At 36.4% G+C, this 26306-nt stretch overlaps 1 protein-coding gene across 1 annotated transcript in view; it reads right to left on the bottom strand.

The window, feature by feature from the left end:
- The window catches only part of IQCM (IQ motif containing M), a 306849-nt gene that overhangs the window by 231549 nt on the left and 48994 nt on the right, over positions 1 to 26306 (bottom strand). Inside the window, exon 2 of the mRNA XM_045997420.1 lies at positions 5693 to 5757. Coding sequence (XP_045853376.1) covers positions 5693 to 5757 — 65 coding nt within the window. The remainder of the gene's footprint in view (positions 1 to 5692; positions 5758 to 26306) is intronic.

Raw genomic sequence — 26306 nt, 5'->3', positions numbered from 1 at the left:
ATAATTCATGTATAAATTACATTTTTAAACTAAAAATTAGGAATTACATCTATTTGTCTTTAATTCTTTCTAATTTAGGAATCTTATATTAGGTATTTTACTTTAAAAAACACTAAAATTCACAAAAATATTCCTTTGTCAGTTCTAATTGAACTGACAATTCTAACAGAATTTGCTTGGCTTTCTTTGAAATGATTAACTCAACCTTCCCTTAATAATGGTTTCAGGTTTTCTAAACCATAGTTTAATCTTATGGATTTCTACTGATCTTCGGAAACTTAAGAGAGTTTCAACAATCTCAAAATCTATTAGTTAAGTTGAAATTAGTTAAGTTGAAAAATACTAAAGAAATAGAAAGTATTCAGGATTCAAACAATTTTATAAATGTTCACCTATGAATATTATACTCTATAAATATTGGACAAGCGTGTCTATGAAATCAATATTTACAGTAGAATTAGAAAATCAAGGCAATAAGATCATCTCTTTCTCATAAAAATACACAAATACATATATTTAAGAACCCAAAAATAAGATCAAGTAGCCACTTTTTGGCAACTACATCCTACTAAATTCAACCTAAATGTACTGGATTTGAGGACTACAGTTCCTTGTTTAATAATAACACTAATGAAAAGTCTTATGTACATCTGTACACATATTTGTATAGGCAAATGTACCATCCCATCTTTTCTTCTCCTTCTAAATTTTGAGATCTTCACAGTTGAAAAAACAGAGAGGTAAGACCAAAAATAATAATAATAATAATAATAATAATAATAATAATAATAATAATAAAGAAAGAAAAAAAATGAAAGTTTGTCTTTTAGGCATATGATCATTGAAGACTAGGACAGAAATGATCATGACTCCGTCTTAGGAACCATCATTTATCCATGAGGCAACAAGTTCCATTCCTCTGAGAACAGGAGCAGGTACACAAATTTACCATGACTCCAAATCCAGTGTAGCAGCATTAGTTTTAGTTAGCTTAACTTCCTTGCCCCACCTTTTAATAGACAAGGGAGTGTCTCCTTAAAAAATACTGCTGAGTAGGTGCATAAACCAGTCCTATATGCCAAATGTAGAGGGTTCCTGCAAAGCTTGTGGGTATCTGTGAATGAATTCCATCATTTTTTTTTAATATAACTAAGAAGAGAAGGGGAAAGAACAAACTCTCTTGCACTTACTGTAGCCTGACAGTGGTAATATATGGGTGACATATTCTTACCCTTGAAATGCAAAAGTACTTTAGAAATTGGCCAGTACCTTACTGAAGTTGACTGATGACTGATGGAGGTTACATAATACACTCTGCTTCATGCAGACTGTAAGGAAACCTCTAGCTGAAAATATATGGGAAATTCCTCTCTAACAAGAAAGTTCCTTCCGGCCAAGTTGATAGGGTCCCAACATTTGGATTTTAAAAAGTTACATGGAATTTCTATGATAGAAATGGTGCAAAATTTCAAATAAACAAGAAAATATTAACATTGTTTCACTTAGATATTTGCAATGAAATTGTCTGTGTGTGATGTATTTACAGCTTTATATTGTCACCACTTTGCTTTGTTTTCACATTGTTTCCCTCTTCCTGGGATTTTATTCTAGTGATCACTAGAGCCCTCTAAAATCTGCTAACTCATGAAGTAAGGTTTCAGTCTACTTAAGTAATCATCAGAAAGGTTGTTAACAATTTATAAACAAATGGCATAAAGCAGCATGATTAGTAAGAATACTGAGAATTAAGGGTTGGATCCTAGTTAACAGTCCTGTTTGTTGATTTTGTTGTTGTTGTTGTTTTTACTTTTGTGTCCTTGAAAAGGTCACTTAATCTTTTTGAATCTCAATTTTCTTAAGTAGAAATTAAAAGGATTAAATCAAAAGACCTCTAAACTTCTCTTCATCCATTATTTGCTAAAATGTTTAAGATATCCTACAAAAATTAGCTGGATATCCTTGCAAAACTTTGCCATAGCTCTTTATGCTGGCAACAGATGGTAGACCATACAGGAAAATGTTTAGCATTCAGATTAGCTGGCTGGCTCCCGTAAAATAACTATAATAAACACTCATTTTCAGACTCTACAGTTTTTTAATCATTGAAAGGGCTGGACTAGATTTTAATTTAGTGACACCTGTGAGGAAAAAAGACCTCCCAATCAACTAACCAGGTAAGGAATACTTATAGGAAAAAGAGTTACACAGTTTTAACACCATTAAATAGTTATAAAAAACAGCCTTCTTTCTATAAGCCAAGTCTTTTTATGGAAAGGTTTTTGATAACAAATTCAATCTTTAATAGACATGGATCATCCAATTTTCTATTTATTCTTCTGACAGTTTTGTATGTTATCTTTTTTCAAAAAATTTGTCCACTTCATCTTAGTTGTTGCATGTGGCAGGCATGAAGTTATTCACATCTCCTTTATTTTTAATACCAGACTTTGTGTTGTATCTTCTTTTTCCTAATCAGTTTTGTTATGACCTTACAAATTTTATTAATCTTTTCAAAGAACCAATTTTTGGCTTTGTTAACTTGCCATATTGTTTCTCTGTTATTTCCTTGCTTTCTTATCTTTATAATGAATATTACATGTACACTGAGAAAAAATGTATATTCTACTGTTGTTGACCGTAGTCTTCTATAAATGTCAATTAGGTCCAGTTAACTTGGTGGCTTGTTCAAATCTGCAATATCAGTCTTCATTCTTTTTACTAATTTTCCTATTACTAAAAGAGGTATGGGATATTTTTTCAGCCGTAATTATGGGGTTGTCATCCATTTTGTTCTTTAATCCTGTCAAGTTTTGCTTTATTTATGTTGACTCTCTATTAGTAAGGTATACACATTTAGGATTATCAGCTAATTCTAATTAATTGGTCCTTTTACAGTTAGAAAGTTTCTGCCCTCTTTGATGCTGAGAAAGTGCACAAAGTCTGCCTTGATGTTAATATGGCCACTCTAGCATTCTTCTACTAGCTTTTTTTCATTATTTATCTTTGACTATCCTTTTAATTCCAATTAATTCATCTATTACAGAGAACAGAGAGTTAGGTATTGCTTTTTTATCTAGGCTGATAAGCTCTTGTTTTTAAGTATACTGTATTAAGTATTCTTTATATTTAATATAAATGTTGTTACAGTTGGGCTAAAGTCTACCATTTTCTATTTCTTGTTTATTCACTCAATATGTTCCAATTTCCTGTCTTCTTTTGGGTTAACTGAACAGTTTTTGGTATTCCATTTTAGTTTATGTACTTTTAGATTTGCCTTTTTGTATTAGTGGTTGCTCAGGAAATTGTAATATGCATTCTTAACTTACCACACTCTATTTAGGATTAATACTGCTACACATAAAATTGTAACTTGCAAGAACATAACTCTATTTCTTTTATTGTCACATATATTTGCATCTCCCTAACTTATAAGTAACATAATAATGTTATAATTTTGCCTTAAATGGTCAATTTTAAAGAATTTTTTAAAAATATATTCTTTTGTACTGATCAGTACATATTTTCTATTTTCAATCTTCTTTATTTTTTCTTGTAGATTGAAATTCTCATCAGATATCATTTCCTTTCAGCATGAAGAACTTTCTTTTTTTTTTTTTTTTTTTTTTTTTTAAAGATTTTATTTATTTATTTGACAGAGAGAGAGATCACAAGTATGCAGAGAGGGAGGAGGAAGCAGGCTCCCTGCGGAGCAGAGAGCCCGATGCGGGGCTCGATCCCAGGACCCTGAGATCATGACCTGAGCCGAAGGCAGCGGCTTAATCCACTGAGCCACCCAGGCGCCCCATGAAGAACTTTCTTTAACATTTATGAAGTGCAGATCATTGGCAATAAATTCTCATTTCTTTAACTGAAAATTGTTTTTTTATCCTCAATGCCGTGAGATAGTTTCATTAGATATAGAATTGTCAATTGATAATTTTTTTATTTCAGCCCTTTAAAGATATAATTTTATTACCTTCTGTCCTCCACCATTTTTGATGCAAAGACATCCATCATTCTGAGAATTATAACCCTCTGAATAATGTGTATTTCCCCGTCTGGTTATTTCCAAAGTTTTTTCTTTGCTTTTGATTCTCAACTCTGACTATGCTCTGCCTACATGGAGTTTTTCTTGTATTTATCTTGCTTAGATATGATGATCTTAGATATATAAAGATGTTTTTCATTAAATTTGGGAAAATTTCAGCTGTTGTATCTTCAACTATTTTTTTCTGCCTCTTTTCTATTTCTCTTATCCTTTTGAGACTCCAATTCATATATGGTAGTCCACTTGATATTAAATGATAGGTCAGTCAGGCCTTGTTCATTTTTATTCTAATTATGGTTTACTGTGCCTCAGACAAGTCTCTATAGATCTACAAGTTTACTGACCTTTTCTACTTTCTTTCCCAATATGTGTTCAACCCATCCAATGACATTTTCATATCAGATACTGTATTTCTCAGTTCCAGAATTTTTATTTGATTATTTTTTATAGTTTCTATTTCTAAACTATCATTCTCTGTTATTATGAACTTCTTTTCCTCTAGGTCCTTAAACATTTATACTAGCTGCTTTAAAGCTCTTACCTGATAATTCAAACATCTGAGATATCTTTTTCTTTGATGTGAACCAGATTTTCCTGTTTCTTCATGTCTAATATTTTATTTATTGTATATAAATATTTATATTGTAGAGATTCTGGATTCTGTTTTTGTTCTCAGAGGAATGTCGATTTTTTTTTAATTCTAGGTGGTGGTTGAGTTACTTGTTTATCATTTTTAACTTGTGAAGGCTTGTTTTCATGCTTTTGTTAGGGCAAATCAATTTGTTTTGTCCTTAGTACTAAGGTGAATCTCTTACTCCTATGAATAATCACCGCTCTTTAGGTGTTGGCCTTCTAAGTCTTCCATGGAAAGACTGAGGTGTTCATTAAGTCGCCATCACTTGGTAGGACTTACACTCTAATTTTTGCCTCCTTCCATGATGAATAGCAATCTTCCTAGGCTTTAAGTGCCATCGATAACAAAGACTTTATTGTGTTCACTCTGTCCTTAGCACCTAAAATAGCAGGTGCTTGATATTCATTATTGACTGAATAAACTATCAGTACTAAAATAATATTTGGTGGATTAATGAATGAATGTATTACCAGTGAATAAGAAAAAACAAGTATGAAACCTGTCCTTCTAAGAAACTTTGGGGTTACCTTTCCACAATCCCTTCTCTCCATCTCACTGTATAATCTATCTCACAAAATCAATAGTTTTTCATAGAAATTTGTCAACAAATTTGCTACATATAGTAGCACGGAAATCTAAAGAATCCCTCACAGATTCATTGAAAGGCATGCTTTTAGCATAGTGAATTGTAGTATCCTGTTTCTAACACAAAAAACAGTTGAAGCATTACATTACAGTATTGTTATACTACTTTTCCCAGCTACTACATAGTAAGTTCCAGCCTGGTCTACTGAAGATCATTAATATACTCATTTTTTCTTTCTCCTTGCCTTAGTCAGAGTAAATGGAAATACTGAAAATGATATGGTAAAACCTTGAGCTTTCAACCATGTGCATTTCTTTAAACCTAGATACTTAAGTCAAGATAAAACCCAAAATAAGCACATTAGTTTATACTTTTCTGCTATCATATAAAAGATACACCCGGAAAAAAAAAAAAAAAGATATACCCAGGTCCTGGCTTTGGTCCTGGCTTTGGTTTGATAGGCTGTTGCTCCTTCTTCTTTAAGATTTTCTAGAACAAAAGAAAGAAGAATCGACTTAAGTAGGAAAACAACTTCACTGTGTATAAAATTTTAATTTCATTAAGGTTCTGTTATCAAAGGGAGAAAGAACTATTCCATTTTAATATATATTACAAACCTAAACACCTATGTAAATTGGTTAATTGTACCATTAACAGAAACATCCAAAATGGAGTCAGGAATGTCAAGGGCCCTAAGATGTCAGGAGCCAGGAGACCATTGGAGAAATGCATGACCACACCTGAACGGAACATGAATTTTAGGTTGTGCCAACCACAAATGGCTACATTCTGTTGCAGTTCTTAGAATGAGGCTCACATCACAGAAATGCAACTTAGCACCTGGTATAGTAACCTATCCTAAATAGACCAACATTAATTATTTTTACCCACACCAGTCAGAGTTCTTGCAAAACAACTTATATAAGCCTGCAGTTTTGCCTTTATTGCTCTGTCATTGTCCTCCCACCTTAGAACATATTTTAGTTTCCTCCTGAGTCTGTGTCTCCTGTGTTGGAATTCCTGAAGACCCCAAATAAACTTTTGGTTTGCTTTGCAGCCCAAGTACTTGCCTGCTTGACAATACTCAGAGGAGTATGACCATTGGACCCCCTCCAGCACTTTTTGGCACTTCCAGTGAGCAAACAGACATACAAATCTACTATAGAAGAGAATTTATTTGTTTGCTTATGTGTCCTCTGTCTTATAAAAAAGATTCAAGGTACCTTATGAAAAATACAGTACATATGAAAAACAAAAACAAGAAAATCAGGTTAAAGGTAAAATATAGATAGAAAAATATTGTCAAGTATTTTCTGATATTACTTGATGTGGCACACAGATTTGGCTCTCAAATCCCTAGTTACAAAATGTTATGGACAGAATTGTGCTCCCCCACAATTCATATATTGAAGCCCTAATCACTAATTAGGAAACTACATTTGGAAGTAAGGTCTTGAGGTTAAATGAGGTCATAAGGGTGAAATCCTAATCCAATAGAACTTGTAGTCTTATAAGAAGAGGAAGAGATGCCAGGACACATGTGCACAGAGAAAAGGCCAGGCCATGTGAGGACAACCAAGAAGCAGCCATGTATAAAACAAGGACAGAGGACTCAAGATAAACCAACTCTGCCAGCATCTTGATCTTTGATTTCCAGGCTCCAGAATTGTGAAAACCTAATTTCTGTTCTACAAGCTACCCAATCTATGGTATTTGATTATGGCAGGACTGGCAAACTAATACACAAAGTAACAAAGAAAACACAGTAGTTCTAACATTCATAATGTCTATGAAACAAGCAAACTTGTGAAAATTTCTTCCAGGAGTCCCTCAAAAGAAGCCCAGTATAATGTGATGGTCAGCTTCAACAGCATCTATTCAACAATTACATCAGAGTGTTTAATGTGGATTTTTTTTAAAAACAATCTTTCAATATCAGTCAACAGTAAAAAGAACAACTAAGGAAGATAATTCAGAATAACTGGTGATTCCCTCTCTGGTCATTCAGCATGATCCAAAGGTTAAACTGATACCTAAAGGCATTGATGAATTGCGTATCTACTTTATAACCCTCGATGACAATTATTTTGCACAAAATGGGTTTTGAAAATAATGGTCTCAGATAAGAGGAATTTGAGGTAATCTTGATAAATGAGTAAAAGGTTAATGGATTTTGGATTCTTGGTCTTGTCTTCTCCCTCTCACTCTATAAGAAGTCAGGGAAAAGCAAACATCTTGGTTATTGTTATATGGTATGCTCATGATACCACAAGGAAAATGCTTATTGTAGTTTAGCTTTTTAAGTTTCAAATATATGTTTAACCACTATTTGACAAGGGAAGCAAAGAGAAGTCTCTTATATTAAATCTCAAAATACATAAAGAATAAATTTAAGATGAAATGTGGAAGACAGTGTGTCTGTACTGCAAAAACAGTTTTAGGACATAGAATAATGGTTTTTAAATATTTTAAACAAATTATAACTCTCTCTTTTAAAGTTAAATTCATTCTGTCTCATACTGCTCTCTCAAATACAATCTAACTTATATACGTTAATTTGTATTTTATGCCATTCAATTTTTAAGATTGAAGATTAACTTTCCTTCTATAATTATGTTAGAACGCCACAAAAATCTTGAGAATTAGTTTGTAATATCTCTCAACTGCTTGTTACTTTTAGAATTACCTGGTGATGTTTTCATTTTCAAAATAAACAATCATCCTCAAGAATAATACTGTACTTAAAAAATTTATGTGCAACATGTAGGTGATAATAAAACATGAAACAGGACCTATATATTTTAATATATATATTAAACACACACACACACACACACACACACACACACACATATATATCAAGATGTTCCAAGACATGCATTCATGGCTACAAAAATACTAATAACTATAAAATTAACTTTAACCAATATATTCCATACTTTAGCACAAAACAGTGTGCTTGGCCTGGAACACACTGTCCGTATGTGATACCACTATTTATGCTTGCCAACTTAATATTTTTTTAACTGTTTCCTTCTTGGCCAGACTACTGAAATGGCATGTTCTCCATGATGAATGTCAAATGCGAAGGCTGCTAGGTAAAATAGTCTCAGACAAACATTCCTGAGGATTCTCATTACTAAGATATTCTCTGATTTTTTTCCAGGTACTCTCTTGCAACTTGATTGAATTCACAACCTCCATTGTGTCCTCTCATCATATCTAACAGAATTAAAAACTGGTTTATTGTTTTGGATTTCTCTGGGGGGGAGAGGGGACAGTGGTCTCCTTTTTGCAAAATTAGCAGCAGTCTTTTATTTAAGAAGTCCTGTGGGATTTTTTACAAGTCTTAGTTTTCTACATATTTATATATTAAATTTAAAGTCCATTTTGCCTTAATGTTTCAACTCAATTCTCTCTCAAAATCTTTTCTCTTTTCACAGGTACTACCTGCTTCTTTAAACTACTTCAAGCTCTTAGTCACTTGATCACAATGGGTCTGGAGTGACACATTCTAAATACTTGATGTAAAATGTAAATTATTTATTAAGCCCTCAGGTCAAAATTTCAAAATTTTGTAACAACCTGTGTGTTATCTATTCCAAACCACTTTTCAGACTCCTTTGCCCCACATATTTTCTCAAATCCCATAATTTAACTGGTACCAAGCTTACTTCTGATAATTTACACAATATTATTACACTTAGAGCTTCTTTTTAGAAGTCGTTGTCTAATCCTTCAATTATCATCTTCTTTCCACATTTCATCCTGATTTTTTTCCTTTTAACAATGTTGTTAATTTCTCCCACAGTATAATAATTAAATTCTTGATTAACCACAGATGAAATATGGAAGAAAGTCTTTCACTTTGGATATTAACTCTAAGAAATATTTCTACATTACTTGTATTAGTGTGGAATTCTAGAAAATGTTTATAAAAAGGTAATCTGGCATATTACACCCCCAATACCTACCCCAAATGTGGTTAAAGGCTATTTACTGAGTAGCAAAGAATTTTCAGAGTTTTAAACAGCTTTGTGACCCTACTAGAAGTATATATAAGCACATCATTAAAGGTAAAATGAAAGGTTTGTTTAAAAGTAGGTAACTGTGAAGAGAAAATCATTGGTAGCACATACTTATAAAATTACAATTACACATTAAAACATGTGAAATAAACTGAAAATCTTTTTCTGCCAGGTTTGACTATTAACACTTGTATTTCCCCAGCAGAAGTCAGTCATGTCACTAGCACCTTCTGTGAAATAGTAGTGAGCCTTCTTCCTCACAGTGCTCCTGTTTCTTGTATAAAAAGTAGTTTAAAGAGAAAAACGTCAATACCCTTGCACGCATTCAGAACCAGAAGGCACCAAACGCATCATTCTGGGATTTTTCACAAGTCAGTATCTTTACATTATTAAATTTTAGAGCTTTTCCAAACACATATAAACCACAGGAGGGTTTTCAAGTCACAGAATCACCTGTAGAAAGTTACGATAGCCCAGGAAACACACACAGATTCCCAAAAATCTTCTCATGGAGCCAGGAGCCTCCATTTTGGAAGATGTTTTTAAATGTGGTATTTTCTTCACATTTCATAAGAGAAAATGGAGGGATCCCAAAGATAATGCTGGCCACTCTGAAGTGGGCACGGCCTCTAAAAGCCACTCAACTTTCAGATTAGGGAATACTGAAGAAGGTTACCCAGCAAAACACAGGTCATTTATTTGCTAGTCATTAGACAAAGTCTCTTAAACCTCTAAGAGAAATTAAAACCATAAGAATTATTCTTTTAGGGGCACCTGGGTGGCTCAGTTGGTTAAGCCCCTTCCTTCAGCTCAGCTCATGATCCCAGAGTCCTGGGATCGAGCTCCGCATCGAGCTCTCTGCTCAGCGGGGAGCCTGATTCCCCCTCTCTCTTTGCCTCTCTGCCTCTCTGCCTACTTGTGATCTCTCTCTCTCAAATAAATAAACAAAAATATTTTTAAAAAAAGAATTATTCTTTTGTTTGTAGGAATTTAAGTATAACAGAGTAGATAACAAAAAGACTGATGAGAAGGAGGGAGCTAGATGGAGTAGTTTACATTCCAATATAAGTCCCTCTGAGGGTTGAAATCTATTTATTAAAGATAAAATAGGACCTCTGTTTCTAAGAAATGTTTATAATAACAAATCACAGCATAATACTATAATAAATTCTAAAAACAAAAAATAAGATATTTTAAATGCATAGTTGAACTCATGGGAAATTAACAGAATTTCTTTCTGGTCAAAAATAACAAGAAATGGGGGTGCCTGGGTGGCTCAGTGGGTTAAAGCCTCTGCCTTCAGCTCAGGTCATGATCCCAGGGTTCTGGGATCGAGCCCTGCATCAGGTTCTCTGCTTAGCAGGGAGCCAGCTTCCTCCTCTCTCTCTGCCTGCCTCTCTGCCTAGTTGTGATTTCTCTCTGTCAAATAAATAAAATATTTTTTAAAAAATAACAAGAAATGTTTATTTTACTGTTATATTACATCTGGAGCCTATATTTACCTTGAGGATAGCATAGCAATTCCTGACAATCTAGAGCGTGGTTTTAATGAGTTACATTACAACTGCAGGACTGAAGTTGGAAGTCAAATACTAGAGCCAGAGAATGAAAGAATGTCAGAGTTGAAATTACTCCTCAAAAAACCTTAGATTATAAACCAGGATAAAAAGATTTCCCTGTAGATAGAAAAAAATAGAAAGATAAAAAGATACTATGAGACCAACTGTCTGTCACGACCTTGGCCCTGGGTGACCTTGGGCTCCAGAACACCCCCACCCCTCAAAAAAATGAAAGGCAAAAATTTAGAATGAAGTGATCTCAGGTTGGTAGTGCTCCGAAGCACCAGGTAAAAGCAAATATTAATCATTTTTAAAAGAAAACAATTTAAACACATGTTTCAAAGGATTCTTTCAATAAAATATCAAGAGGGGGCGCCTGGGTGGCTCAGTGGTTTGGGCTGCTGCCTTCGGCTCAGGTCATGATCTCGGGGTCCTGGGATCGAGTCCCGCATCGGGCTCTCTGCTCGGCAGGGCGCCTGCTTCCCTCTCACTCTCTCTGCCTGCCTCTCTGCCTACTTGTATCTCTCTCTGTCAAATAAATAAATAAAATCTTTAAAAAAAAAAAAATAATAAAATAAAATAAAATAAAATATCAAGAAAATGAGCTCAAAATCAGAAAGGTCATTAAACATAAGAAAAAAAGCAATCAGGGAGTCATAAGGAAAAACAATCTTCATATTCAGACTCAAAAAACTTAAAGACAGCAAAACTATAAAAATATACAGAACATAGAATAAGAATGAGCTTTTATTTCTACATGTATAGAAAAATAGATTAAAAGGACCCAAAATTTATCAAAATTGACTAAGCTTATTTGGGAAAAAACAAGTAAGCATTCTAAAAATGAAAAATATAACAACTAAAATTGGTAACTCAATAAAAAGTGAAATAATAATCTAAGAGAAATCAGGGGATAAAAAATGACCTGGGATGCATCAATGAGAGACAGAGATGGCAAGTATAAAAAAAAAGGCAAAGAATGAAATTGAGTGAAAGAAGGGAAGACAAAAAGCATTTAAAGAGATAATGGCAGAGATTTTTTTTTTTCAGAATGCTGAAAAACATTGATTTTCATATTTACGAAGCCCAACAAGCAGAATAAATGAAAACAAAACCACACTTACCACAATAACAAAAAGTAGTCCTTAGAAGTAGACAGAGACAGTGGAAGATTACTTACAAAGGAAAGATAACGGGGTGCCTGGGTGGCTCAGTGGGTTAAAGCCTTTGCCTTCGGCTCAGGTCATGATTCCAGAGTCCTGGGATCAAGCCCCGCATTGGGCTCTCTGCTCGACAGGGAGCCTGCTTCCCTTCCTCTCTCTCTGCCTGACTCTTTGCCTGCTTGTGATCTCTGTCTGTCAAATAAATAAATAAAATCTTTAAACAAAAAAGGAAAGACAACTGGAAAAACATCTGAGTTTTCAACAACAACTGCAGCAGCCAGAAAGTAGGAATGATAACATCAAAATGCTGAGAATGTATGGTTGAGGAGGAAAAAATAAATATACTATAAGTTGAAGTTTTCTGTACACTGACCCATAATAATGGTATGTCTAAAGGATGTAGTTCAAGAAGGAAAATCATCCTATAGGTCTGAAATGTTAGATACAATGACAATAAAAAAAGAAAGGAAGGAGCATGTAGATAAACCTAAACAATTAGTACAAAACAAAATAATTGTGTGTGATTTATGAGGTTAAAAAAAGATAGAAAGAGAGAGGAAAAGTACTGGGGGAGATGTCAGTGTAGGAAGACCCTAAGTTCATCCCATCCCACATTTAGGTAGATATCATCCACATCCAAGTCAATAAACTGGAGAGTGAACTAAGATGGGCAGAACAAACTCCAAAACTAAATACAGAGCAGAAATTTCATCTGAAAGTTAATCAGAAAGGCAGGGGGAGGCTGCCCATGGGAGGGAGGGAACTGAATGCATGAAGAGGGCAGGAAACGTGGGACGACTAATCCCCTTAATGTTTGATTTTGAAAACCAGATGGATTGAATTCCATGAGTTTGTAAAACTAGTGGGACATGTAGCCTGGAGCTTTAAAGGTCTCCTGAAACAGCAGTGGCCAAGTGGGAAGGGAGAGTGATAACCGGGTTGCTCCCCTTAAAAAGACAGCTGCCTACATAGAGAAAGAAGCAACATAAAAACAGCAGTTTATACAAATGGGAGACAGGGGCAAATGGGAGACAGATCTGTTCATACCGCTTTTGGAGTGTGTTGAGGGACTTCTCTAAAAATGAGGGAGCTGGCAGATGCCATTTTCCTCCACCACCCTCCAGCATAAACACAGAGCCACCTACAGGAGGCAGGGCCACATACATACACACTTGCTACTTAACCTGCTAGCAGTGTGCCTCACCCATGAGTTCTCATGAAGACTCCCACATTCCAAGCCTGCTAGCATCAGCCCCCTGGGCTTAGCACAAGTTTTATTAAAGCTGTGCATCCCACCCAGCTGCCCCACGGCACAACTGCCTGAGTGAGCCCTGCTGAGACACCCTGCAGAGCCCAGCCAGGCAAACCCCCAGCTACTGTAGTGTGCCAGGCCCAGCTATACCCAGGCAAGGTCACGTGCCATGCATCCCTGGCCATAGCACACAGCAGCCACACTATCGGGGAATCTGGCATATTTTGCTAACACCACTGTCCTGTTCCCAAGTTCACAGGTGGGCACACTGCCTCAGAGCTGGCCTCCCTGAGTCCTACTAACACCACAGAGAGCAAGTAGAGCCCACAATAGGCAGTCAGTGCAAACAATTATGCTGAAAGCAAAAGTGAATCAGATACAATAGCAGCCATCAGCAACAGACATAGGATATTCTCCTGGAGTGTCAAGTTCTGGTGAAAAGGAGACACTGCATTGCAGGGCACTACAGGACTTCTTTTCCATAAAGTCACTACTTTCAAGAACAGAAGACATAGCTGACTTTCTCAATACATAAAAACAGAGAGGCAGACAAGATGAGACAGAAAAATTCATCCCAAATGAAAGAACAGGACAAACCACAGCTAGAGATCTAAGCAAAACAGATAGAAGTAACATGCCTGACATAATTTAAAGCAATAATCATAAGGATACTCACTGGACTTGAGAAAAGAGTGGAAGACATGAGTGAGACCCTTAACACAAAGTTAAGGAATAATGTAGCAGAGATAGAGAGCTGAATAAATGAAATGAGAAACGTACTTGAAAGTATAAATAGCAGGATCAAAGAAGCAGAGGAATGAAGAAGTGACACAGGAGATAGAGTAATGGAAAGTAATCAAGGTGAACCAAAAGCAGAAGAAAGAAATATACAGAATAAGAATAGCCTTAGGGGACTCAATGACTCCATCAAATATAGTAAGATTCATATTACAGGAGTCCCAAAAGAAGAGAGACAAAAGGGGATAGAAAATTTATTTCAAGAAATAATAACTGAAAACTTGCCTAATCTGGGAAGGAAAAGGATATCCAGTTCCAGGAGGCACAGAAAACTCCCATCAAAATCAACAAAAGCAGGTCTATGCCAAGACATATTGTAATTAAGTTAGCAAAACATAGTGATAAAGAAAAAAATTTTTAAACAGCAAGACAAAAGAAGTCAGTAAATCACAAGAGAAAACCCACAAGGCTAATAGGAAATTTCTCAACAGAAACTTGGCAAGCCAGAAAGGAGTGGCACGATATATTCAACAAGCTGAATGGGGGAAAAGTCTGCAGCCAAGAAATACTCTATCTGGCAAGGCTATCATTCAGAATAGAAAAAGAGATAAAGAGCTTCCCAGACAAACAAACACTAAAGGAGTTCATGACCACTAAACCAGCCCTGCAAGAAGTATTAAAGGAGACTCTTTGAGTGGAAAGGACAGACCAAAAGTGACACTATAAAAGTAGGAAACACAAAAGCAATAAAAATGAATTTTTCTATTTAAAAAAATGAGTCAAGGAGCTCACCAATAAAAGGATATAAAATATAATAACATATACCTAAAATGTGAGGAGGAGAAGAGAAAAGAATGGATTCAAACTTAAGCGACCATCAACTTAATAGAGACTGCTATATTAGAAGATATTAAATACAAACCCAATGGTAAGCATATATCAAAAACCACTAATAAACATGCAAAGAATAAGAAAGAAATCCAAATATATCACTAAAGAAAATCAGCAAAACATGAAAGACAATAAGACAAGAAAGGATCAGAAAACATCTTCAGAAACAACCACAGCACAAGTAATAAAATGGCAATAAACACAGACCTATCAATAATTACTCTGAATGTAAATGAACTAAATGCTCCAATCTAAAGACATAGCATAGCAGAATCGATAAAAAAGAAGTTCCATCAATATATTGCCTACAATATATTACAGACTCATTTTAGACCCAAAGACACCTGCAGATTGAAAGTGAGGGGTTGGAAAAATATCTATCATGCAAATGGATGTCAAAAGAAAACTGGAGCAGCAATTGTTACATCAGATAACACAGACTTTAAAACAAAGACTGTAACAATACATAATAATACATAATACATAATAATAAAGAACCCAAAATATATAACAATTATAACTATTTATGCACCCAACACAGGAGCACCCCAAAATATAATATATTTAGTGACAAAAATAAGGGAAGTAATCAGTAATAATACAATTGTACTCAGGGACTTGAACACCCCGCTTACATCAGTGAACAGATCATCTAAACAGAAAATCAACAAGGAAACAATAACTTTGAATGACATACCAGAGTATGTTAATTTTACAGATATATACATCATCCCACCCCGGGCACCTGGGTGGCTCAGTCAGTTAAGTGTTGCCTTTGGCTCTGGTCATGATCTTGGTCCTGGGACTGAGCCACATGTCAAGCTCCCTGCTCAGTGGGGAATCTACTTCTCCCTCTCCCTCTACCTGTCACTCCCCCTGCTTGTACTCTCTCTGTCAAATAAATAAATTAAATCTTTAAAAAAAAATTCCATCCTAAAACAGCAGAATACACATTCTTTTCAAGTGCATATGTGAGACCTTCCCTCCCTTCCCACAGGAGTCTCCCTAAGCCAGAGTGTGGGTTCAGCCCTGCTTTGGAGCCCCCGAGGCGGGGTCTGCTGGCCGGACAGTCCCCCTCTGTTCTCGCTGCACTCCTCGCCTCCTGCCCATTTATTTAAGCCCCCAAAGGTCCCCTTCTCTGCCCCAAAACACAGACTCTTTGACACAGACCTATTTGCTGTGGGTGCTGCCAGGGGTGGGGGTCAGTGTCTGGTCCCCCATCTCCTGACCAGCTGAGGCGCGAGGCTGGTTTCTGCCATTCCCACTTGTCCTCCATCCGAGCTCTGAGCCCATGTAGCTGCTGAGATTTGCTCTCACCTCGCCACCTTTGCTCTCCCATAAAACCAGCCTCAACAAATTCAAGAAGATCAAAGTCATACCATGCATGTTTTCTAACCACAACGCTATGAAAGTAGAAGATCAGCAAAAGAAAAAATCTGGAAATATCAAAAATACATGGAGGCTTGAATAATACACTGTTAAACAATCAGAGGGTGAATCAAGAAATCAAAGAAGAAATTTAAAAGTACATGTAAACAAATGAAAATGAAAAACACAGTAGTCCAAACCCTCGGGAATGCAGCAAAAGCTCTTCTGAGAGGGAACTATAATAATACAGCCCTATCTCAAGAAGCTAGAAAAATCTCAAATAAACAACTTGACCTTATACTAAGGAAGTAGAAAAAGAACAAGACACAAAACCTAAAACCACTAAAAGGAAGGAAATAATATTGATTAGAGCAGAAATAGCGGCACCTGGGTGGCTCAATCTTTTAAGCACCTGACTCTTGATTTTGGCTCAGTTCATTACCTCAGGATTATGAGATTGAGTCCAGCACCAGGGTCCACACTGATCATGGAGCCTGCTTAAGATAGTCTCTCTCCCTCTCCCCACCTCCCCAAAACAAACAAAATGTAACAAATCGGTGAAACCAGGAGCTGATCCTGTGAAAAAGGCATCAACAAAAATGATAAACCTCTCACTAAATGTATAAAAAAAAAAAGGAGAAAAGACTCAAAAAAAAATCACAAACGAGAGAGGAGAAATAATAACCAATACCAAAGAAATACAAATAATTGTAAGAGAATATTATGAAAAACTATATGGCAATAAATTAGACAACCTAAAAGAAACATAAATTCCTAGAAACATATGAACTACCAAAACTGAAACAGGCGGAAATAAAAAATTTGAATAGACTGATAAACAGCATGAAATTGAATCAGAAATCAAAAAATTCCCAGTGAACAGAATTCCAGGACTAGATGGCTTCACAGGGGAATTCTATCAAACATTTAAAGAAGAGATAACATCTAGTCTTCTCAAATATTCCAAAAAAATAGAAAAGAAAGGAAAACTTCCAAATTCATTCTATGAGGCCAGGATTATCCTAATACCAAAACAGGATAAAGACACCACTAAAAAAATAGAGAAATACTGGCCAATATCCCTGTTGAATATAGATATAAAAATCCTCAACAAAATACTAGCAAACTGAATTCAACAATATATTTTTTAAAGTCATTCACCATAATCAAGTAGGATTTACTCCTGGGTTGCAAAAATGGTTCAGTATTTGCAAATCAATCAACATGATACATTTCATCAATAAGAGAAGGATAAGAACCATATGAACATCTCAATAGAGAAAAAAAGGATTTGACAAAGGTCAGTATCCATTCATGATAAAAAAGCCTCAACAAAGTAGGTTTAGAAGGAACATACCTCACAGGCCATGCATGAAAAATCCACCGCTAACATCAAATTCAATGAGGAAAAACTGAGAGCTTTTTCCCCTAAGATCAGGAAGAAAACAAGGATGTCCACTCTCACCACTTCTTCAACATAGTAATGGAGTCAGAGCAATCAGACAACAAAAAGAAATAAAAGGCATCCAAATCAGTAAGAAAGAAGTAAAACTTACACTATTTGCAGATGACATGATACTATATATAGAAAACCCAAGAGACTCCACCAAAAAACTGATAGAACTGTTACATTAACTCAGTCAAGTCACAAGATACAAACAAGGTACAGAAATCTGTTGCATTTCTATAAACCAATAATGAAATAGCAGAAAAGGGATTAAGAAAACAAACTATTTGCAATTGTACCAAAAATAGCAAGATACCTAGGAGTAAGCCTAATCAAAGAGGTGAAAGACCTATAGTCTGGAAACTATAAAACAATGATAAAAGAAATTGAAGATGACACAGAAATGGAAAGAAATTCCATGCTAATGGATTATAAGAACAAATATTATTAAAATGTCTATACTACCCAAAGCCACATTTAATGCAACCACTATCAAAATACCATAGCAGGGGCACCTGGGTGGCTCAGTGGGTTAAAGCCTCTGCCTTCAGCTCAGGTCATGATCCCAGGGTCCTGGGATCGGGCCCCACATCGGGCTCTTGCTCCGCAGGGAGCCTGCTTCCTCCTCTCTCTCTGCCTGCCTCTCTGCCTACTTGTGATTTCTCTCTGTCAAATAAATAAAATATTAAAAAAAAAAAACATAGCATTTTTCACAGAACTAGAACAAATTTGTAATTCATATGGAACCACAAAAGATCCTGACCTTGAAAAAGAAAAGAAAAGTTGGAAACATCACAGTTCCAGACTTCAAGTTACATTATGAGCCTATACAATCAGAACAGTAGGGACGCCTGAGTGGTTCAGTCAATTAAGCATCTGCCTTCAACTCAGATCATCAATTCAGGGTCCTAGGATCAAGCTTCAGTTGGGCTGCATGCTCAGCAGGGAGTCTACTTCTCCTTACTCTCCTCTGTGTTCTCTCTCCCTCTCAAATAAATAAATAAAATTTGAAAAACAAAACAAAGAAACAAAAACCCAGAATGATACTGACACAAAAATAAACACATAAATCAATGTAACAGAATAGCAAACACAGGAATAAACTCATAACCACATGCTCAATTAATGTTCAACAAAGCAGGAAAGATTATCCAATGGGATGAACTCTTTGACATCGGCCATAACAACTTTTTCTAGATATGTCTCCTGATTTAAAAGAAACAGAAGCAAAAATAAACTACTGGGATTACATCAAAATAAAAACCTTCTGCACTTCGAAGGAAACAATCAGCAACACTAAAAGGCAACTCACAGAATGAGAATGATATTTACAAATAAAGGGTCAGTAACCAAAATATATATAGAACTTAAAAATCTCAACACCCAAAAAACATAATCCAATTAAAAAACAAGCAGAAGAGGGGCGCCTGGGTGGCTCAGTGGGTTAAGCTGCTGCCTTCGGCTCAGGTCATGATCTCAGGGTCCTGGGATCGAGTCCCACATCGGGCTCTCTGCTCAGCAGCGAGCCTGCTTCCCTCTCTCTGCCTGCCTCTCTGTCTACTTGTGATCTGTCAAATAAATAAATTTTTTAAAAAATTAAAAAAAAACAAGCAGAAGAAATGAACATTGCTCTAAAGCAGACATACAGATGGCCAACAGACACATGAAAAGATGCTCATCACCACTTATGATCAGGGACATGCAGATAAAAACTACAAGGAGATATCACCTCACAGCTGTCACAATGGCTAAAATGAACTACACACAAAAAACCAGGCATCTGCGAGGATATGGAGAAAAAGGAACACTCATGCACTATAGGTGGGAATGCAAACTGGTGCAGTCGCTGTGGAAAACAGTATGAAGTTTCCTCAAAAAGTTAAAATTAGAATTATCCTATGATGCAGTAATTGTATTACTGGGAATTTACCCAAAGAATACAAAAACACCAATTCAGAGGGACACATGCACCTCTATGTTTATAGCAGCAGTATTTACAACAGCCAAGATATGGAAGCAGCCCAAGTGTCCATCAATTGATGAATGGATAAAGAAGAGGTGGTATATCTATAATGGAAAATTATGTGGCATAAAAAATAATGAAATCTTCAGTGACATGGATGAAGCTAGAGAGTATTATGCTAAGTGAAATAAGTCAGTCAGAAAAAGACAAAATGGGATCCATTTTGGGAAGGAGAGAAACCATAAAAGACTCTTAATCTCAGGAAACAAACTGAGGGTTGCTGGGGGGATAGGTAGGGATAAGGTGGCTGAGTGATGGACATTGAGGAGGGTATGTGCTATGGTGAGTGCTGTGAATTGTGTAAGACTGATGAATCACAGACCTGTACCCCTGGGGCAAATAATACATTATATGCTAATAAATAAAAAAAGACAAATACCATATGATTTCACTCATATGTGGAATTTTTAAATTTTTTTTAAAAAAGAGCAAAGGGAAAAAAAGAGAGAGAGGGACAAACAAAGAAAAAGATTCTTGGGGTGTCTGGGTGGCTCAGTTGGTTAAGCGACTACCTTCAACTCAGGTCATGATCCTGGAGTCCCAGAACTGAGTCCCACATCACTCCCTGCTCTGACCCTCCTCCCTCTCATGCTCTCTCTCTTTTATTCTCTCTCTCTCTCTCAAATAAATAAAATCTAAAAAAAAAAAAAAAAGAAAGAAAGAAACAGATTCTTAACTATAGAAACACACTAATGGTTACCAGAAGGGAGGTAGGGGGTGGAGGGAATAGGTGATGGGGATTAAGGAGTGCACATGTCCATGATGAGTTCCAGGTGATGTATGGAATTGTTGAATCACTATATTATACACCTGACACTAATATTACACTGTATGTTAACTGTACAGGGGGCGACTGGGTGGCTCAGTGGGTTAAGCCGCTGCCTTCTGCTCAGGTCATGATCTCAGGGTCCTGGGATCGAGTCCCGCATAGGGCTCTCTGTACTGGAATTAAAATAAAAACTTTAAAAAAAGTGACAACTACACTTTGGTAGTTAAGGCAATCTAAGATTTCTGTATGAGATGGGAAGAGGGTAAAGATACTTTAAGTTAAATTTGTATATTAAAATCTATAGGTTAACCACTTGTAAATGTAAAACCAAGAATAAAAATATTGAAATAGTATAAGGAAAACTAGTACAATGCAAAACTAGTTCTAGGAAAAATGGAACAAGAAGGAAAACATGTCAATCAATTTCCAAAAAAGACAACAAAGGGGTGGGGAAAAAGAGAAAAATGGAAAGAATAAAGGGCACAAAATAAAAGGGGTAGAATTGCATCTAAATACATTTTTTAAATTACAATAGTATGACATTTACAAAGAAGAAATAACGGTGGCCTACAAATATGTGAAAAATTCTCAGGCTTATCTGTCATTAGGAAAAAGCAAATTAAAATCACAAAGGAATATTTCATGTCCACCAAATTGGCAAAGGTTAAAATTTTGACATATTAAGTGTTGCCAAGTATATGAAGAAATGAGGACTCTCATAAGCTGCTGTTGAGAGAAGAACAGTGTTTGCTAGTGCCTGGTAGAACTAAACATATGCCCACTGGCCAGCACAGACATTCAATGAGAGGCAATCAGTTATGCATGTAGTCAATAATCAGTTATGGAGCTCCCACTGCCAAAGACACATAGTTCTATCAAGTTCTGTAAGTGTTTGCTTTAGTATTATTCTTTAAGATACATAGACATAGTTAGATAAGTATAATGTGCTTTGTGTTTGACATATAAAACAACAGATAATTTTTAAATAATATGGTAGAAAAATACCTTGAGCTTATGATGAACATCTTTCCCCTTGAGAAAGAAAGGAATGAAAAGACTTGGGAACCCATAGTTTTTTCATACCACTTCCTAGGACATGATATGGTTCCAAATATCTCCTGTGGTTTGTGTGTATTCTTAGAAACTCTAAAATTTAAGAATGCTGAAGAACAGAATAGCTGCTGCCAGGTATGAGGTGTTTGATTCTGAAGGCTATACTGTATGAATCTGTAAATACATGTGACTGGGTTTTTTTGCTAAGCTAGAATTAAAAGGACAAGTTGAGGAAATGAGTTTCCATTTTACCATCGGGGGATTCTAATATGCTTGTGTTCATCCTGATGTTGAAATTGATGCTGAAATAGATAGAAGGTGCTTATTTGATTTTGAATATGTTTCCCCCTTAGGATTTAAACTAACCTTCCACATTAATTTATTACTAAGCAACTCAGTTACAAACTGAACAGTGTTTTAAATTTTTGAATTCAATCCTTTTCATTTGTATATTTGTTTGAGATTTATTGGAATGTGAAACCACTGTAAACATGAGTTTGGTCATCTTCATGAGATTTAGGTAATCTATGGTAGATCTGGAACTGTTCACAGAAAAAATAAGTTCTTATAACCAGTAATTAGAACCTATTATGTGCCTTATGTACATTTTCTTCAACCTTCACCAAGACTCAGCAAAATAGATAATTTAATTCCCTTTTGCTGAGTTGAGAATTTAATATCTTCATCTTGATTACACAAGTAGGAAATGCCTTGGATTCAGACTCACTATACTACTCTCTTCAAAAGATGAAACTGGTGACACAAGCAGATTTTTAATCACCACAGTCAGAATATAGTGAACAAAGACAGCCCTGGAGTTTGTTAGGTTTTTAATTGATTGACACTCAGCAATTTTGTTTTCCACTTTTACTTCTTTTAGTAAAGATCCCATGATTTTGTAGGGAGTCAATAGGACTTATTCATAATAGGGTGGTGGTTTTTTTAAAGATTCTATTTATTTATTTTAGAGAGAGGGAGAACTAGAGAAAAAAAGAGAGAGAGAACACATAGAGAGAGAGGGAGAGAGAGAAGCAGACTCCCCATTGAGCAGGGAGCCCAGTGCGGGTCTGGATCCCAGGACCCTGAGATCATGCCCTGAGCTGAAAGCAGATGCTTAATTGACTGAGCCACCCAAGCACCCCCATAATGGGATTTAGAACTGCAATCAAATGCGTTGAGGTCAAAGGTCCCAGCCCCTTAACTACAACTTGATTACAACTCCTTATTTGCAGGACTTTTATAGGAAATTATATAAAACTTTACTCTCCTCTGTGTTCTCTCTCCCCCTCAAACTTTAATGTGCTCATAAATCACAAAGATCTAATTCCTAGAGACTCAGGATACACTTGGACAGATATATCAGCTTATTGAAACTGTCCAGATTAATCCACTTGGGTGAAATCTCTAATTATCAAAATATCTGGCATATTTTCCCAGACCAATTTTGACATTCAGAGTAGTTCTATTTCATTATTTGAGAACGTGTTTCTAGTATTTCTGATTGGTTATAATTTCACTCCTCAACTTTCGCAAGAAAATACACCCCTGTCCCACCACGTGAATTTAAATTTTGCACGGCATAGCTTCACTTCAAGTATTTGTCAAGAAAAAAAAAAAATACTCTGTATACACTGTTACTACTTACCAAAGCTCACTTAGAAGGCAGAATATCATGGATAATGATCTAAAGCAGTGTTTCTAAAACAATAATATGCTTATAAATCACTATTGATTCTGATTCAACAGATCTGGGGTGGGGTCCTGAGATTCTACATTTGTAACAAATTCCTAAATGATAACAATGCCATTGAGCAATGGAGTGGGAAGGACCAAAGTGATATCCCCTCGCTCTTCAAGATACCCTAAAATCTACCTCTGATTTAAACTAGTCCTGCAGAGAACTGGATACCATGTTACCTAGTAACCTAGGTTACCTGGAGGGTCCTCAATTGAGTGTTCATTGAGGTTAGAAAAAAGAAAAAGAGAAACCAACAAGACAACTGCCTAACAAAATTAAAATGATTCCAAAAAAGAGGAATGAGGGGATAGTCCATTACAGAACAAAAAATCAACAATTGTACAACTCATTTTGGTCAACACGGAAAATATAATAATAATTACAGTAAGATTGATGCAATATGGAGGAGGAGTCAAGATGGCGGAGAAGTAGCAGCCTGAGACTACATCAGGTAGCAGGAGATCAGCTCGATAGCTTATCTAAACATTGCAAACACCTACAAATCCAACGGGAGAGCGAAGAGAAGAAGAACAGCAACTCTAGAAACAGAAAATCAACCACTTTCTGAAAGGTAGGACTGGCGGAGAAGTGAATCTAAAACGAGGGGAAGATAGACCGCGGGGGGAGGGGCCGGCTCCCGGCAAGCGGCAGAACAACGGAGCACAAAATCAGGACTTTTAAAAGTCTGTTCCACTGAGGGGCATTGCTCCAGAGGCTAAACCAGGGTGAAGCCCACGCAGGGTCAGCGGGGCCCCAGGCCCCGCAGGGTCACAGAAGGATCGGGGGTGTCAGAGTGTCGGAGAGCTCGCAGGTATTAGAACGGAGAAGCCGGCTGCAGAGACAGAGCCGAGGACTGAACTCTCAGCTCGGGGTTACCTTGAACTGGTTGCCAGCTGGGTGAGCTCGGAGCGTGGCTGGAGGCTGGGGATACGGAAGTGATTGGGTGCTGTCCTCTGGGGGCGCACTGAGGAGTGGGGTCCCAGGCTCTCGGCTCCTCCGGGCTGGAGACTAGGAGACCGCCATTTTCATTCCCGTCCTCCGGAACTCTACGGAAAGCGTTCAGGGAACAGAAGCTCCCAAAAGCGAACCCGAGCCGATTACTTAGTCCGGCCGCCGGTAAGGGCGGTGCAATCCCGCCTCGGGCAAAGACACTTGAGAGTCACTACAACAGGCCCCTCCCTAAGAAGATCAACAAAATATCCAGCCAGGACGAAGTTCATCAATCAAGGAGAAAGCAGGTTCAATTCCTAAGACAGCAGAGCAATTCCAGAGGAGGAGAAAGCAAAGCACGGAACTCATGGCTTTCTCCCCATGATTCTTTAGTCTTGCGGCTACTTCAATTTTTTTTTTCTTTTTTCAATTTTTTTTTCTTTTTTCTTTTTTCTTCTTCTGCTAAAATTTTTAAAACTTTTACCTTTTCTTTTTTAACTTTTTTTGACTAGTTCATCTAAATATATATATTTTTTCTTTCTTTTTTATTTTTTTTATTTGTTTTATTTTTTAAATTTTTTTCTTTTTTTTTTTCCTTTTTTTTCCTTTTTTTTTTTTCAGAACCTGTTTTTATCCCCTTTCTCCCCCCCACAATTAGGGGTCTCTTCTGATTTGGTTAGAGCGCATTTTTCTGGGGTCTTTGCCACCCTTTTAGTATTTTATTTGATCCTTCATATCCTCTTATCTGGACAAAATGACAAGGCGGAAAAAATCACCACAAACAAAAGAACAAGAGACAGTACCGAAGGCTAGGGACCTAATCAACACAGACATTGGTAATATGTCAGATCAAGAGTTCAGAATGACGATTCTGAACATTCTAGCTGGGCTCGAAAAAGGCATGGAAGATATTAGAGAAACCCTCTCTGGAGATATTAAAGCCCTTTCTGGAGAAATTAAAGAACTAAAATCTAACCAAGTTGAAATAAAAAAAGCTATTAATGAGGTGCAATCAAAAATGGAGGCTCTCACTGCTAGGATAAATGAGGCAGAAGAAAGAATTAGTGATATAGAAAACCAAATGACAGAGAATAAGGAAGCCAAGCAAAAGAGGGACAAACAGCTACTGGACCACGAGGGGAGAAATTGAGAGATAAGTGACACCATAAGACGAAACAACATTAGAATAATTGGGATTCCAGAAGAAGAAGAAACAGAGAGGGGAGCAGAAGGTCTATTGGAGAGAATCATTGGAGAGAATTTCCCTAATATGGCAAAGGGAACAAGCATCAAAATCCAGGAGATGCAGAGAACCCCCCTCAAAGTCAACAAGAATAGGTCCACACCCCGTCACCTAATAGTAAAATTTACAAGTTTTAGTGACAAAGAGAAAATCCTGAAAGCAGCCCGAGAAAAGAAGTCTGTAACATACAATGGTAAAAATATTAGATTGGCGGCAGACTTATCCACAGAGACCTGGCAGGCCAGAAAGAGCTGGCATGATATATTCAGAGCACTAAACGAGAAAAACATGCAGCCAAGAATACTCTATCCAGCTAGGCTATCATTGAAAATAGAAGGAGAGATAAAAAGCTTCCAGGACAAACAAAAACTGAAAGAATTTGCAAACACCAAACCAGCTCTACAGGAAATATTGAAAGGGGTCCTCTAAGCAAAGAGAGAGCCTAAAAGTAGTAGATCAGAAAGGTACAGAGACAATATACAGTAACAGTCACCTTACAGGCTAATAATGGCACTAAATTCATATCTCTCAATAGTTACCCTGAATGTTAATGGGCTAAATGCCCCAATCAAAAGACACAGGGTATCAGAATGGATAAAAAAACAAAACCCATCAGTATGTTGCCTACAAGAAACTCATTTTAGATGCTAAGACACCTCCAGATTTAAAGTGAGGGGGTGGAAAACAATTTACCATGCTAATGGGCATCAGAAGAAAGCTGGGGTGGCAATCCTTATATCAGATCAATTAGATTTTAAGCCAAAGACTATAATAAGAGATGAGGAAGGACACTATATCCTACTCAAAGGGCCCGTCCAACAAGAACATCTAACAAT

This window comes from Meles meles, chromosome 2, assembly GCF_922984935.1.
Source record: "Meles meles chromosome 2, mMelMel3.1 paternal haplotype, whole genome shotgun sequence".
Classification (NCBI taxonomy): Eukaryota; Metazoa; Chordata; class Mammalia; order Carnivora; family Mustelidae; genus Meles; species Meles meles.
Note: the sequence above shows the minus strand (reverse complement) of the source record. Positions and strands in the feature narration are given on the sequence as shown.